At 44.3% G+C, this 17,302-nt stretch overlaps 1 protein-coding gene across 1 annotated transcript in view; it reads right to left on the bottom strand.

Annotated features, from left to right (window-relative positions):
- PINX1 (PIN2 (TERF1) interacting telomerase inhibitor 1) overlaps window positions 1-15,782 on the bottom strand; it is a 63,302-nt gene extending 47,520 nt beyond the window's left edge. Inside the window, exons 1-6 of the mRNA XM_075415035.1 lie at window positions 15,715-15,782; window positions 10,463-10,572; window positions 8,058-8,150; window positions 7,246-7,324; window positions 3,552-3,644; window positions 12-88 (exon numbers count right to left, since the gene is read on the bottom strand). Coding sequence (XP_075271150.1) covers window positions 12-88; window positions 3,552-3,644; window positions 7,246-7,324; window positions 8,058-8,150; window positions 10,463-10,572; window positions 15,715-15,733 — 471 coding nt within the window. The 5' untranslated portion in view covers window positions 15,734-15,782. The remainder of the gene's footprint in view (window positions 1-11; window positions 89-3,551; window positions 3,645-7,245; window positions 7,325-8,057; window positions 8,151-10,462; window positions 10,573-15,714) is intronic.
- Between the last annotated feature and the right edge of the window lie 1,520 nt (window positions 15,783-17,302).

Raw genomic sequence — 17,302 nt, 5'->3', positions numbered from 1 at the left:
CACTTCTTTACCTGGGCCTTCATACTCTTCTGTCGCTTCCCAAATATGCAGGACAGATCATCTTCACTGCGCGAAGAGAGATCCTTACCTGAAAAGGATAAGGGGAGGAACAAAAACCCACAACCTTCACATCTGGTGATGACAGGTACATTTTCAGTAACACAAATGGTGACCCACGGAGGTAGAGAAATTGGTTTTGGAGGTGAAAAAAAAAACCAGGAGAACATTAAAGAAACTAAATGAAGGCTGATCATGGCGCTCTCATACAGTAGGAAACGTGTGTGTGTAAAGGGAAAAGCTGGTGAGGAGACAACCACAGACTGCTGGTGGATGCCCACAGGGAAACATACAATAACAGCTTATTTTCCCCCACCTGATGCTGCAATTGTCATAGCAAGATTAGGGAAACAGCCTGCACTGCGCTAAAGGGAAAGAAGAGTTGTAACCTCCTACATACAAGAGAAGTTCAAGGAGAAACTGCGCATCTTTGAATTCTCATGAGAATTCCCCATCTCTGACAGTTAGGGAGTTATAGCTCCTCCATACAGCTGGGGAAAAAAAAAAAAATCCATCTTCACTCAGTGGGGGCTTTTCTTTGATTCATGAAATTGCTTCTGAAAAGCAAAACCTCCATCTCTGCAACACATCAAATTATTCCAACTTAAAACAAGTTGAAGAGTGAAGCTAAGATTTCTCCGAGTTCCAGCAGGACCATTACTCCCACCTGACTGTTGTGCGGCTCGCTGAATATCAGACATGGAGCAGCGAGGGAGACAAAAAAGGGTGTGGCGATATACTGAGATACCAGCAACAGTTTAGCCGATTCCAGTGCAGAAGACTTTCTATTGAGTTCTCCACAGCTTGTGTCAGAAAAATCTTTACAAAAAGTGAACAAAAGTTAAAGAAACAAAATTAGCCCAGATAGGCCAACTTATTAGGAGTCTGATCACAGAATCACAGCATGGTAGGGTTTGGAAGGGACCTCTGTGGGTCATCTAGTCCAGCCCCCTGCCAAAGCAGGGTCACCTACAGCAGGCTGCACAGGACCGCATCCAGGCGGGTCTTGAATATCTCCAGAGAAGGAGACGCCACAACCTCCCTGGGCAACCTGCTCCACTGCTCTGTCACCCTCAGAGTGAAGAAGTTCTTCCTCATGTTCAGACAGAACTTCCCAGGCTTCAGTTTGTGCCTGTTGCCCCTTGTCCTGTCGCTGGGCACCACTGAAAAGAGTCTGGCCCCGTCCTCCTGACCCCCACCCTGCAGATATTTAGAGGCATTTCTAAGGTCCCCCCCTCAGCCTTCTCTTGTCCAGGCTAAACAAGCCCAGCTCCCTCAGCCTTTCCTCATAGGAGAGATGCTCCAGTCCCCTCATCATCCTCGTTGCCCTCCGCTGGACTCTCTCCAGTAGCTCCTCATCTTTCTTGAACTGGGGAGCCCAGAACTGGACACAGTACTGCAGATGGGGCCTCACCAGGGCAGAGTAGAGAGGGAGGAGAACCTCCCTCAACCTGCTGGCCACACTCCTCTTGATGCACCCCAATACACCTTAATGCACTGATGAGGTCTTACTGCACTTGATTATCTGATTGTGAAATCACTGACCTCAAAATGATGCTAAACACTTGTAATGGACAAAAAAACCCAATAAATCTGACTAATGCACCTCCTTCTTCTTCTCAGGATCCTTAATAGCCCACAGAGCGTAAGCGGACACACCAACCTAGAGGAGAAAGTGTTGTCCAGCTTTCTGGTGTCTCACTGCGCAGCATCTAGATGTCCTTTCCCAAGCAAGATGGGTGAGACTGGTGGCTGTTTTGAGCTTTAACCTGACCAAGGCTTGGAACATGAGACTTACATTCCTGCTGCTCCTCCTCTCATTCTTACGCTTTCTTTCCATGTCTCCCACCTGCCCCCCACCTTTTGCATTCTCTAATAGAAAACCAACTCAGCTGACAGTCCAAATCTTTCACAGCATCACAGTGGAACAGCTACTAGAAAAGCAATTGAAATCATTGTCTTAATCTCCTATTGGTGTGTATTTCCCAGATCCAAGCGTGGCTGTTGAGGCTATGTGCGGCGCCTATGTTCTTCCAGCAGCGAGGCTACAAAACAGCACCAGAAGCGGAAGCTGCATTTTCTATCGCTGCTGCTCCCTTCTCCCGCTTTTGTGTGAGCTCGTCTTGTTTAGTCTAAAAGGAAGCAGGATTGGACTTGAACAACAAGGCCCATAACAACTTTAGCCTTTCTCAAATAACTTTTCCTCTTTCTCTGAAAAAGGACAATTTCCCTGTCTTAGACAGGAGCCTGCCTTACAGAAACACTGCAGCCAAACAAATAAAGGATATTGTTAATATGAAAGCCTTGCTCCGTATTTCACATGCTCAAAAGACACTTCTTTTTCTCTATATTTAGTAAAAGTTTAAATCCAAATCAAAATAAATTCTCTTTGCTACCCTCTCAAACAAGCCATGGCCTCTGTACTTGCAAGCCCTGAACCAATTTAATTGTTTGATGTCATAATGTGACAGGGTCATGTTAACACGTTTGACTTCTAGGCTGAATTATTTAATCAAAAAACCCAAACCCCAATATCAGAATTTAGCCTCTATTCACACATCAATCACTTCTGGTTTAGCACAGGCGCTTTTTTTATCAGAAAACATTAGTGACAGGGTCATGTTAACACGTTTGACTTCTAGGCTGAATTATTTAATCAAAAAACCCAAACCCCAATATCAGAATTTAGCCTCTATTCACACATCAATCACTTCTGGTTTAGCACAGGCGCTTTTTTTATCAGAAAACATTACACAGAGCTTTAAGTACAATAAATTGGCCATTTGTGGAAACCGATCCTATCCATACACTGAAACACACACACACATATATACATATATACACACACACACTATGTGCACATGTGTGTGTGAAAGTGGAATGCAACCTACTCAGAAATAGGGCAAGAAATCAAACAATGGTCAAGGGATGGCTGAAATCATGTCATTACTCTAAGAAAGAAAGAAATTACTGAACTCCCCGAGTTCTGGATATAGCCTTTGTGGCTACCAACTGCTGTCCTGATTTATCCAATAAAGCATCTGGTAGATGTAACAGGGCTTTCCTCTTGCTGCACTCAGATTTAATCTGATCACTGATCTTATCCACATGACCTCTTAGCAGGGGTTATGGGAGATTGCAGAGGATAGTATGGTGCAGATGTCCAAGCAACTCTGTTACCACCTTTGCCTCCTCCTCCCATCCCCTGCCCACGCACAGATCACTCGGAATATTCACTGCTACTTTATTCAGCTGCTGGTTCCTTCAGACAGAAATCATTTGGTTCAACAATCTCAGCCTAAAGTCATCCAAAATTGTCCAAAATAAAGAGGAAGAGCATAGTATATAGCTTTAAGTAAGTTGCTTTGGGGGGTATTTCTAAACCCAGATTTTACTTGCCAGATTTAGACCCCACAAAGCAACAGATCACCCTGACACGTTTTTTTTTTCCTCATCTTGGCTATGAGCTTACGAAACAACAAAATTCCTCTTACCTTTTGCAAACTTCATATAATGGACACGTTTCTTGGAAGACTTGGATTTTTCTTCGAGACTGAATGCCTTCTTCTGATTACTCACTGAGGACTCTAAAAAAAAAAACAAACACTAAACACGTTCCAACCCTATTAGAGGCACTCTAACCACCAAATTCAAACATCAGTGTATTTAACTTTCTCAAAATCAAGTCTCAACAACATATCACAACATACTACCGAAGAAAGCACAGTGAGTTTTGTCAGAGACATGTTACTGCTTGATTTTTTTTTCTTTTTGCCACATCCCCTTCCCTTCCCGTTTCCAATCTAATGTAATTTGAAAAGGCAGGTACAGGTACTCCAAGTCAAAGGCAAAGTCTAATTTAACACCATTTCTATGTAAGAAGAGAATAATTAGTCAGGGTTTATTGTGCTGTTTGTTAGAAAATATCTACAGTGCCAGAGTTTGAGAAAGACGTAAGAAACAGTAAAAAATAAAATACTGAGCCTGACTGGATAGAAAGATGGAAAAACAAACAAACAAACAAAAAAATCACACAGACAGACTTTCCACTTCTAACACTACACGAAGTGCCTCTATCTGGACACAGTCTGATACATCTGTGTAAGGAAATTAAACAGCGGCAGAGCTTTCTGTCCCCGAGGCCAGCTAGAACAAATTGCCACATCCGTATTATTTAATTTTCCTAGCTTCCAGAAGAGGGGCTGCATCTAAACTGCCCACTGGGAATGGTCTGTGGGGTTGGCTAAGTCCCAAATTCACTCAGGAGTTGTTTGGGAGAATGTTAGCTTGTGCAGGTCAAAAACACAGGAAGGATTAGCCTAACTATTTTACAGTCGAGATGTCACGTTCCTGTGCTGTGGCAGGTTATTTTACTGGTACAGAAGTCATCTTTGCATCCACAGAACCTGTTAGTTTACAAGTAACTCTGAGAAGGAGGTAACCTGCTGTCTGGTTAATAACTACTTTATTAGTCCCACCCTGAAAAGAAACATGCACCACAGGATTCTCTGCTCTCTAACTCTAGAAAAATCTACACTGGTGAGATGTTTTTTTCCTCTCATTGGCAACTGGGATGGGTAGGGAAATCAACCCAATCGCTGAGGGCCAAGTTGAGTCACCTTTTTCATACAATCCCACCCTTGAAAGCTCTGCAGACCAAGTTCTTCCGACACTGGAATTACAGCACTTCACTGTTTGACAGGTAGTGACACCTGACGATAGAGTCATTGACCTAAAAATGAAATCTGCAGTCTGCAGTGGGAGAGCTGATGACCAGGAAGGAGCCCGAGATCTACACACTAAGCCCTCATGAGAACAGGAGGGACTAGCAAACCCGGTTTTAGACAGAGTTTGCAGTCAACTTGAAAATCCAGAATAAAAAGGGTCTATGGGGAAAGTAAGCATCACAACTAAAATATCCTGACCAGAGAAGCAGCATTTTGAGTCTGTTCCCCGAGCCACTTGTACCAAAGGGAACTTTACAGCACAGGATTTCCACAGGGCTCCCTCCTCCGCTTTATTCCTACAGCGAGAGGGGCACCAGCACCGCCTTGTGCCTTCAGCCAGGAATTTCACTGCTGAAACGTGCTGGCACTTGCAACGGACAGGTCAGTACATCCCAGTGCCTTCCAGCGACTGGTAAATCCTCTGACAAACCGAGCAAGCACTGTAGGACTATTAACGTGCTTTTTAAAGCAATACAGTCATAAAGCCACGTGTCACTTCTGTAGCAAATCTGATGTCGATGAATATTCCAAAGCACATTACAGGCATGGCCAGCAAAAAGGAAAGGGACAGTCGCCACCACTTAGTATCACAGCAAAAGAGCCAGTAATCAAAACTCTTCACTAGGTGCTCAGCTAGGAAAAAAAGAAAAGAAATCCAGAACTATTTACATAAATGGTATCTGAACGTTGGCATACTAACCACCACGGGGCCCTTCCTTCCCGATCTCTAATTGCAATCCAACTCTGGCAACTACACCAGTTGTTTAAGAACAATGAAGTTTTTCAGCTGACTTTTAATGCAATTTGAAACTGGATGATGGCCAATAACGTAGCATTTGATCCTGTCGCCCAGCTGCAGGCAGAGTTATCTCGATGAGTTTTGTCAGCTTAACTGCCGAAAAAACAAGTTTCAGAGCAAAGCCTGCAGTCTGCACATCACCACACGCGATTCTGACCGAGAATTTTCAATGTGCACCTGAATTTGTCCTCAGTGACTGAAAACTCTTGTCCCAGTTCCTAAAAAGATCCAGGAAAAACAGCTGAGTAAAACAGGGAGAAATACGGTTTTCAGGGGTGACTTTGCATCAGCACAGATGACCCAGGGACTATTGCACAGATTTAGGAACACGACAGCCTTGCTCAACGAACCTGCCTCTGTGCTGACTCACTGTGTCCTTGGGCAAGTCATTTCAGCTCTCTGCTCATCAGCTCGTAGGTTTCCCACCAGTTACACCTAACTGATATTCCCATGGTTCAAGTTGGAACTCGGATAGAATTTAGTTATAAAGGTAGAGAGGAACTTTTGGAATTTCCCTACGATATGCTATTCTACCTCTTGAGGACTTTAACTACAGCATCTAGCACTGTGTGGCCTCAGATCATGACTAGAGGGTTCCAGTGCACAAGGATAACTTACACAGGAATTAAAAAAAACTGCACCAGTTTCAGAATTTTAATCCTAGTTGTTTAAGATTAGAAACCAAATTTGATCCTTCTTGCTAACCGATTTTCCTCGTCTACCTTTCCTCGCCTAGAAAACCTTCTACGCTCACATGTTAACGAACGAATGAACGAACAAACGGTTGCTAAATTCACTAAGCCGGCAATCCTGCCACTTAGCAGCACGTGGACAGACTGCTGCGTCCAAAGAGATGCCCTTCGTTTAACACTCCACAAGAGTTGTTCAGATATATGATCAGAGTTTAAACTTGAGTCTAACCAAAGGAGAGACAACAAAACATTTGATGTGTACAGTTCTTTCTGTAAGCTCACATCCAGCAGTTTGCATAACATTTTTAGAAACTAAGGTCAAACTGTACAAAGCTTTTTAAAATTAAGAGACTTTATAAATAGCCCTTTTGGGAAAGCTGTGTAGTTTCCCCACTTGTGTGCTCTACATCAGGGCTACAAAATTCACATTTTACCACTCTCAAGAGAGATGCATAACTCTGAGTCAAAAGCTAAGAAGCAGCCCTCTGAGGACAGGAAAAGTAGGTATTTAAGAAACCACCAGAGCATGGAAGTCAGGTGTGACAGTCCCTAACGCATTGCAACGGTGAGTGATTGTGTTGTGAGCCTTCATACTGGCTCTGCTTGCTTTATAAAGAAACAAGCGCTGCTGTAGTACACCCCATGCTGTGGTCCTGGATAAAGTAAACAAGTTGAAAATTTTACGTTTGCTTTCCTCAACAAAAAGCCTTTAACAGAGGCCTGACTGTGAGCAAAACTGATCCACTGAGGTCTACATATCCAGGCACACAAACTTGTGCATGGGCATGGATGGCAATGTGTCCTTCAGCTCCCACTCATTTTGGGGGAGAAGGGGAAGAAAAGGGAGTTGTCAACCTCAGCAAGGACACTATTAGCAGCCCAAAGGAGTGGGCCTCAGCTAGCCTTTTAAGACAAAGAATGGAAACTCTGCTAAGCTTCCAGCATCTGACTGAGCAAAGCATGAACCTACCTGTTTCACCCTGTCCATGGCAATCATTCAGCTCAGCCAGAAGCTGGTTGAAGTCATCCTGATGAGCAATCCAGTTGTCCTGTAAATATCACCCACATGAATACAAATCTTCAGAACTAACAGAAGTTTTGCTGAAACAGATATTAAAACTCTGCACTCTATGAAGTAACTTAATCATATATACTCAGTCTTTGTTGGTGGGAGGGACCCTCAGAAGCTCCACGGGTGCCAACGCTGACAACAGCTCGCTACAGTCACTCCAAAGTGCAGAAGTGATAAGGGTTGCGTTCCTCAGTCCTTAAACAATACTGAGCTGCTGTTGACTATGTATGTCCCCTGTCTGCGCAAGATGTTTTCAAAAGTAGGCAGGAAATACTCGTGTGATTTTTTCCAGCAACAAAGTTACTTAAGATGTTGATTATGAGACAAGCACCTTTAGACCATGTTCTGCTCTGCCTCTGGACCCGAACTCTAGTCACAGAGGTGACTGTATCAGGAAGCAGGACAGAAGGCATAAAGCTAAGCTGGGCAGAAGACACAGGGAGAAAGCAAGTATTTCAGTGATTTGCCTGGAAGCAGAAAAATCTCCGTACAGCCCACTCCCAGAACTCACTGTAATCTTTCCAAGCAGGTGCTTACTCCTAAACACCCAACAAAGCAGAACTAAACTCCAGGTCAAGAGCTTCTGCAGAGACGTTTGCAGAGGTACATGCTGCGACCAGATGTGACAGCAGATCTCACTAATGTCTCATGACAAAGATTGTGCCCGAGCTGAAATGGGACCCATTTCCTTACCTGGCTCTAGCGCTTACCTCGTAATTGATGGTTGCTCCTAACCCCAGCATGTTGTTCTTCACCTGTACCTTGATGTGTTCTGTATTGCCTTGTTCCTGAGCCCCAAGACCCTAATGAGGATTCAAGGGTAAAAAACGTAAGGATTGACTAAGGAGTGACTAAGCAACTAGAGCTTTTGCACTGTAAGACGGTTTGCAATGAAACACAGCAAGAAACCACAACTTACTATTTATTTGCTTGCCTGTAACTCAATCCATTCACAGGCACTAGCACACGAGATATTAAGTTTTTTTAATTTATGACTTAGGCCTCCAGCAAAGTATTATAAACACTAAAATAGCAACAACTTTAAGTAGTTGGGTGATTAATCAGGAAGCCACCTGACATCTCCAGGCAAGTCCAAAGCATTTACAGTTTTGAAACAAGACACTACATAAAAAGAACATGCCTATCACCAAAAACACCTCCATCATTAGGAAGGCAGCTGCATAACTGCTCTGAGACAGATGCCACACAGAACACACAACACAGAATGAAGTTATATGGTGGGAAGCAGGAGGGGAAGGGTCACATTGGAGCTAGCAGGACATTAAGAACTTCTTCCATCTCATTCACACTAATAAGCTGATGAAGATACTGGAGCAAATAAATGTCAGGTTTGTGTATCCTAAAAATTATAATCATTTGAATCTGGGAAGTAATCTTTACTCCCACTATTATATTTCAAAATCGTATGATCAGGAAAAAAAAACAAAACGATACAGTATTCGATTTAAAATTTTATTCCTGGTATCTACCCACTTTTTTCCTGATCTGTGGCCAGTAACAAATCACCAGCTAAGTGTATGGCTATAATAAACACGTATGTGGTGCAGTAGTGGAGAGAAGCCCTGTGGACAGATCCTGCTCGTATCTAATATTTGAAGCAATGAGGCACACTTGAAAAAGGCCGTTGCTATTACAAATCCAGTAGAGTTTATTTGGTCAGTAGGGTGGAAAATTTACCTTGAAACTTCTGCTAACCAAAAAGTACGGAAGCAAGCAGGACACTTGGCTACACATCCTGCCACGACCCAATTCCAACACAACTAATAACAGGACTAGTGTAAGCAGCTTAATTTCACTGCACAGATGGGCTTTTTCCCACTAATTTGATCAAGCTAAGGTTCCATTTGTCTGAGTTTGTAGTGGAATGGAGGCATAAATCCTTCCTGTACAGCTACAACTGTTGTAAAGGAAGGTCCAGTAGCTCAAGTCAGAAACTTCTTGTTGTGAAGTTGATGAGGGAGGGATGACAGACAGAAAAAAACATGAGGCCTTCCTTTCACACTGACACAAACAGTGTTCATAACAGCAAAAGTGTTATCTATAGTCAGATAAGCTATCTGCCTCATACAATCAGAATACTTAACAGCATTACTCTGGTTTACATATCTATTTTAATCTTAGACAGATAAAACACCTCTGCATACAATTTACATAAAAAAGCAGTACTCCAGCTACAAACCTTTAACAGCCTGGTCTAAAGCCTAGTGAAACCAATGCCAGTTCCTCGACTTCAGTAGCCTTTGAATAGGGTACCACTGCTTGTTTATGAAATGACAGGCAATTAGAAACCAGATTCGTATGTGCTAACGTAAGCCAACTGAGGCAACGGCAGACTACACCTAGAAATCCAAGAGCAGGTTTATTTTTCTAAGTTTTAATGCATTCATAAAATTGAGAATGACACTAACTTTATTCCTTTTAAAAAAAGGCTGGGAGAGGACATCTAGGAGATGGCTTAAATATCTTGGGGGGTTTGCATGTATTCATGTCACTAAACATGCTGACATGCAGGCCCAAATCTCAGCTTTGCTGAGGCACCTTTGTGGAAGTTAAACTGCTTTTAAGGGGCAGCTGAGAAGTCTGCAGCTCTCTGCACTGACCTAGAGATTATTCTTCGAGCCTGAAACCAGTCACCTCACCCCACAGGTACAGACTGGAGCTGGGAAGGAATACAGCCCACATAACGCTGCATTTTGGTCATTCAAGGAACAGATCAGAAGTAACTTTTCAAAACAGGTAAAAGACTAAAGCAGGTCCTGGAGTTGCTTTAAACAGTACCAAAAGCCAGAGAGAGAACTCAGGGCATAAAGGCACCTTAAAGCCTTTAACCATCACCTGATTCAGTGTGCCAACTCCTGCTCTTACTTGGGGACATTACCTTGTCAAAGTGAAGGGAGAAAAACTAGAAAGCAGGACAGGCACAAGCAAGCGAGTACCTTAGTAACAAACTGTCAAAATCCAACTTTGCTCAAACTCTCTGCGCACTTCAGAGAATCAATCAGATAGAAAGAACATGGCTGTTTTAAACACTGACATCAAGATTCCCCCAGCAGCCTTCCACCCTTCAGCTAGACACCTCTCCTTTAGATCATACCTTTCCTTTGGACCAGCCCATCTTTTCCAGCATCTTCTGGCCAAATTTAGAGTCGTCGTTACTCCAAGCGCTATTCCGTGGATCCACAGACCACTTCTGCCTTCTACGGGCTAGAGCAGGAAGGAAAAAATCAAACAGGCTCTGTTGGCATTTCCACAGTGTTCTTAGGGTTTAATGAATTCAAGAAAAGCACTTCACTGAAAAAAAACAGAACTTAGACTACACACATTTTGGGGGTTTAATTTTACTAAACCTTGCATTGCAAAAAAAGTACAGTGAAAAATCTCATTATTAATGTGAAGAATGCCAAAGTAAAATAGCTATGGAAGTCGTCATCCCTAAGGATGGGCTGCGATTCACAGAAGGCTTTAAGGATTACCACTTAGGTATACAGGGCTAAATTCCATATATATTGCAACTCTGTCTTACATCTGGCTTCAACATAAAATCTATAGGGGATGAGATTTCAGTGCTAGCTTTCCCACTTCTGGACAACATCCACTGGCCAGTCTTCCTTTCAACAGAACATAGAAGTTTTAATATTTGCCTTCATAACAAAAGCCCAATCAAAATTCAAACACAAGTGACCAGAGAAACTGAATTACAGAACACAAACCAGTGGGATTTCAGTGTTTGGAATTGCCACAAAACCTTTTATTCGGAAACTGAAAAGTGACCGGAAATTATTGCAGGTGTTAAGAGACCCAAACGAGAATCAGGGCTCCTTTGTCCTACGCAGACCACTAAAGAAACTACAGTCCCACAGGCCCACATGCGTGCATTTGCCTCTATCATCAGGAATAGCTTCACTGAAATCAAGGAAGAAAAGCTAGCGCAGTTAACCAGTCACTTCTAAGTGTGCACCTAAACGTACGCAGGAAGACAACCTAAATAAACAAGACAAACAAAGAATGGGAGACAGGAAGATTACAAACTTCATTGAACACGATGGGAAATGGTGGATCAAAACCGACCGGTTAACCCAAGGCCATACAAGAAGCCAAGTCCGCCGAGGTGCTTTCAACATAGTGAGGAAGTCATCTTTCCCTAAAATGCAACACTTCAGATTTGGGACAGAGGGACAGAATATTACAGGGATGTTTGAGTCATTTTTTGCCCAGTTTTGTTTTGTTCTTAAAGAAGAACTAGTACTGTCAGAATGCATGACACTGGCTTTTTATTTTAACACACTTTCGAAATTTTGAAGCTCAAAATAGGCGCTGCGTGGCAGTCCCATCAAAGTAATAGTCTGATAAAGAATTCCATAAAACCCCAAACAGTCCATAAAAAAGATTTTACAGTAGGTTAAATGACCGAGTGCTGTGAGAGAAACTGACACAGCACTTGCTTAGCTCACTTCTCTACAGGAAAACAACAACTTATTTCCAACAGGCAGCCTTCGGAGAAGCATCTACTACAAGCCCTGCCTGTGCTGCTGACAAAAGGCGGTAACAGTGCCACTGTGGGCTGTGATTTTAAATGTGCCCAAGGAAATCAGGCTTCCCTGCTGCCCCTCTGAGAACAAAATCTCGGGCGCCGTTAGCGACAAGGTTCACTTTGCTCATTTATTGTGGTGTTTGAAACACTGACCTAGGAACTGGGGACAATTAACGTGCTTTGCCATCTTCCCTTATCCAAGATGCAAACAATCTGTAAGGACCCAGGTTTGTGGGGGGAATAAACTAAAAAGCTACGAAGCTGGCAGCAAAAGCCAAGTCCTATAAAAACAGGGAAAGGCTTGGCTGTTGCTTTCACCCTTAGCTGACAGTGACACAAACAAAATAAAGAACAATAAAAAGCAGCAATTTAATAGCGGCTACACTGCCCAGCCAAGCTGCAGCCCTCCTTTTCAATCACATTTCTTGACTTGTCCCTTTATTGAAAATCTCTCGATGAACATCAACTTTCCCTCACTCAGTCACCAAAAATTAACTATTCAATAGCTTTTTTAAAACCTAACACTTCAAGTACACCCATATTCTGTTTGCTCTCCATAAATAGTTCCTCAGGTGGTGGCTTTGCAAATCCCAGGAAATTAAATCCAACGCAATTCTTACAGTTGTAAAGCCACCGTATGTACCTAAGGATTTGCCTACACAGTAGAGGTAATCCCTGTCAACTGAATGTGTGAATCTAAAATAACTTCCAAATCGAGTTGTTTGATGTAGTTCAACTAATCCACTTTAAAAGTTAATTTCTATTAATTTCCTGTACATCTCTCTGTAGAGGAGCCCTGAGATGTTTGACTCCCAGGAGGACCCTGGTAACAAAACGCAAGGGCACCCAGTACAGAGATTTCTCAAGCTTGAAATCTGAAGAGACCTTCCCTTTTCCAGCACTTTCAATCCAAATATTTCAAACCTCTTAACTACTGCTATCAGATTAATCCTCACATTTCTGCCAGGTTAACATACTCTTACTTTCTAATACAGTAAGCTAGATGCAGGAAAATAAAGAAACTTGCTTACATCTTTGGAGAAGTATTTAAGAAAGGCAGGAAAAAGTCCACACCACATATAGCAACTACAAAGTCTTCTCCCCTCTCCAAACAAACAATAAAAAGGACTGTTTAGTCAACAATTTATCAGAAATGCATGTTCACCGATGTCTTAAGAGCAGCAAAGGAAACAACACACTATATTCCAGCTCAAAAATTCAGCTCAGAAGTTATCGCCAATATTCTGGGCTGCTCATAAAATGCTGCTAGACACAGCAATGCAACTCTGGGCCAGCAGCACCATCCAGTGGAGAAAAGCCTCATTTCTTTAGATACTTCACTCGGATACCCTGCGATTTGAAAAAGATCAATTACTAAAGCAGAGTAATTCTGTGCCTGAAGCACGTTTAACTATCATTTCTGAAAGTTCCCTACCAGTTCCCACCCAAACTCCTGCTGTGTGCCCATACATGGTGAGAACATGGACAATATTAAACAGGTTAAATTTCACCAGGGAACAGAAAAAAATACACTGCCCACAGAAGGCAATTTATTTTTAATCCAAGCTAAGAAAGCCATCAATAACATATACATCTTCTTCCTGATAAGCACCAGTAAGATAAGACAGTTAATTAAAGTTTACTAAAAGTTAGTAAGAGTCAAAAACAAGTGAAAAATAAAAGCTCTTTGGCCATTTCCACTATTAACATGTTTTTAAAATGCAAACTACATACACACAGAATGACTGAATTTGTCATTTCTCAGTTTAGTTCCCAGCATCACAAACCTGGAAGGACCTTTCGAGATCACCTACTTCAGCCCCCTGCTTAAGTAGGTTGGCCAGCACCGTGTCCAATCTGGTTCTGAGGATCTCCACAGACTGATACTCCACCACCTCTCTGAACAATCTGTTCCAGTGTTTGGCTACCCTCACAGTAAAAAAGATGGAATTTCTTCTTTCAGTCTGCACTCGCTGCTTCTTGTCCTGTCACCAGGCACCTCCGAGAAGTTATTTTAAGTCCCTGAAATGCATCTGCTTTCACAGCTGTAGGAAAACCACTTCACCCCCCTCTCCAGCCGTTTTTTTAGGATGAATATTTAGTAAGAGCATGAGAACTTGATCCAGAACTGCCAACTGAAATGCAAGTGTGTAACACAGCTTCGCAACTATAACTGCAGCTGAAGGTGATGAACAAAGGCATACAACTCTGCAAAGGTCGCTCTCAGCAACCAGATTTGGTTTTTAACACAACTGATTTCAGAATTCCCTGCATACAGCAGTGAACTTAACACAGCACTACACTAGTGAAATGTGAAGCGTCGAATTAAAATAATTAACAAATATTTTAAAATGATACCAACAAACTTTACACCTAAAATAATCAGAAAATGACATGTGTAAATGCAATTTTGCTTTCTTCAGTTCCCTCTGTATTTTCCACTGGGAACCATATTTTCTAATTAGTCATTATACTTAGGTCCTTCTTTCCTGCAGTCAAGCTAACAAATTCGTCAGACCTTGTGCTCCCAGGTTAAGTGTGTCCTGACACCAGTAAGCTTACTGAAACCACCCAAGGACATCAATGATGATCACACACATCAGTCCTGTTACATAAAAATCTACAGTTAATAAGCTTAGTCCTTCTAATTGCATAAAGTTGTACCTTTACCAGAAAAGGCTGCTTTCCAGGAATGCATCTTTAACTTGCAAGAGAAGGCAGCAGAAGTTTTCAGTACCCAACTTGGCCAGCCCTGAAAGAATTCTGTTTCCTGGACTGAAGAGCTTTACCCAAGAAAGAGTTGTCAGTGAGGATATTCACCCAGTGTTTTAACCAATTAGATACAGGGAGCTCAAGCCCTCAATCACCTCAGAGGTAAAACTGAAGCTGTGTTTGATTCCAATAACAGGAAAAGGTTAAAATTATCAGGCTGCATATAATAAAGCCTTCAGAAATTGCTCACTCAGCTACACACTTACACAAAAGGCATAAGGCAACCACATGGCCCTACCCTTAACACCTCTCCTATGACGAAAGGCTGAGAGAGTTGGGGCTGTTTGGCCTGGGGAAGAAGAGAAAACTCTGGGGAGACCTTATAGCAGCCTTCCAGTACCTGAAGGGACCTACAAGAGAGCTGGAGAGGGGCTTGTGACAAGGGCATGGAGTGACAGGACAAGGGGTGAGGGTTTTAAACTGAAAGAGGGGAGATTTGGGCTGGATATAAGGAAGAAATTGTTTATGCTGAGGGTGGTGAAACCCTGGCACAGGTTGCCCAGAGAGGTGGGAGATGCCCCATCCTTGGAACCGCTCAAGGCCGGGTTGGGCTGGGCTCTGAGCAATCTGATATGGTTGAAGATTGGGGAGTGGGGGGAGGGGGGGGGGCGGTGTTGGACTAAATAGCCTATAAATGCCTGTTACAGCCCAAATAATTTTTATGATTCTATGACACCCTGCGTTCTCCCCGTGAGTTCAGTGCATTAACTTGCCTTTTCTGAAGCCCCTGCCTAAAATCCCTTACATCTCGCTCTCACCTTTCCCAGCCCAGAATTTAGCCGATCTCTGAAGTTCCCTGTACAGACAGGAGAGCGAGCCCACCTCAGCTGCTAACCCCGGGTGCCATCAAAAGCCCAGCGCCCACGGCTTCCCCGAGCCCTGCCCGGCTGCCACACAGCCGCCGGCACCCCAGCACAGCCCCAAGGCTTCAGGGCATCCGCCCCCCCGGGATCACGGCTCATCCCCCGAGCACCCTCCCCGCTCTCAGGGGATCGCCCCGAGCCCCGCCATGGCGCTTCCTCCCCGCGGGGAACAGCACTCACGCTCTGCCAGCATCGCCATCTTGGGGACCTCCCTCCCTCCGTGGCGCTTGCCGAGGGAGCGCCGCCGTGCCCCGCTCCCCTTAGGGGACTTCTGTTAGCTCCGGCTCACGGACCAGGCGCCTAAAGAAATGCCTGATTAAAAAGTCATGAAGCAGGAGAGTGCGGGGGCCACTCTCGTGTAAGTAGAGGGTGTAAACCCTCTAAAATTCTAGTAACGCTGGAAAAAGGCGCTCCGGGCTGTATATTGATTATTCTCGCGCGTTTCCCCGTGGATATTGGACAGGCACTGTTGAGGGCAGCCGAAAAGCGCGCGCGCGCGCTGAGGAGCGGCTCTGCGGCGGCCGCTGCCTGCACAGAGACCGCGGGCGGCTCCGGGGGTGCACGGCGGCTTCTCTGGGGCGGTTCGGAGCCGCTAAAGCCGCTGCTAAAGCCGCTGCGAGGGGCTGGCGGAGCCCCTGAGGGTGTTAAACCGTCCCCACCGGCGGGGCCCGGTACTGCTCGGGGCCTTCAGAGTCCCTTCAGGGTCGCCGCAGGCGGAGCCCGTTGTGAGGGGGCTCTTAGGGGGGCAGGGGGCAAAGGGGTGAGCGGCGCTCGCCGTTACCTCAGGGAGTGTGGTAAAAAATAGCGGGGCACGGTCAGTCTGAATCCTTGGAGGGGGAGGTGAGCGTCCCTGGATTTCCCCAAATCTGTGCCTGTGTCGGGAGGGAAGGGTGGTGGGCGGGGGGGAGGGGGCCCCTCACGCCTTGTGCGCCATTCTCTGCCTGGCCAGTCCTGTGTGAGCTGGTCATGATCGTGTCCCGGGACAGTTCTTGGTATAAAACTGGTCAAAGATGTCTGACAGCAGCAACTTGATGCCTCCTCAGGAAAATTACATCTTTATTCTCCTTTTCAGGGTTTTTAAAGATTCTGTGACGAACTCGGATCTTGCTTTCGGAGGGCAGGAACCCCTCTGCTGTGAGGAAAGGCTGAGAGAGCTGGGGCTGGTCAGCCTGGAGAAGAGAAGGCTGCGGGGAGATGTTACTGCGGCCTTCCAGTACTTAAAGGGGGCTTATAGGAAAGAAGAGCACAAACATTTTAGCAGGTCCTATTGTGATAGGACAAGGGGTAATGGTTTTAAACTAAAAGAAGGAAGATACAGACTAGATACAAGGCAGAAATTCTTCACTATGAGGGCGGTGAAACCCTGGCACAGGTTGCCCAGGGAGGTGGTAGATGCCCCATCCCTAGAAACATCTAAGGCCAGGTTGGATGGGGCTCTGAGCAGCCTGACCTAGTTGGAGATGTCCCTGCTCACTGCAGGGGAGTTGGGCTGGTTGGCCTTTGGAGGTCCCTTCCAACCCAAACCATTCCATAATTCCTATAATATTGGCTCAGTGTTTCTTGTCTTACCTACCTTAGATGTGGAAAAAGATGATTTTTCCTTTCTGTGACATTTTTTATGTATGTAAAGACTGAACACAACCACTTCTTGATGTTTTCTTGCTGAATCAAATCGCCACTATTTAGAAGTCTTTCCTTGCAGATCATGTTTTTGAGCCCTTGGTCATTCATGTTTTCTGTTTTTTTAGCTACTCTTCAGCTGTTGTTT

The sequence above is a fragment of the Opisthocomus hoazin genome, chromosome 2 (genome assembly GCF_030867145.1).
Source record: "Opisthocomus hoazin isolate bOpiHoa1 chromosome 2, bOpiHoa1.hap1, whole genome shotgun sequence".
NCBI classification, from domain to species: domain Eukaryota; kingdom Metazoa; phylum Chordata; class Aves; order Opisthocomiformes; family Opisthocomidae; genus Opisthocomus; species Opisthocomus hoazin.
The sequence above is the reverse complement of the archived record's forward strand: the minus strand, read 5'-3'. Positions and strand labels throughout refer to the sequence as shown.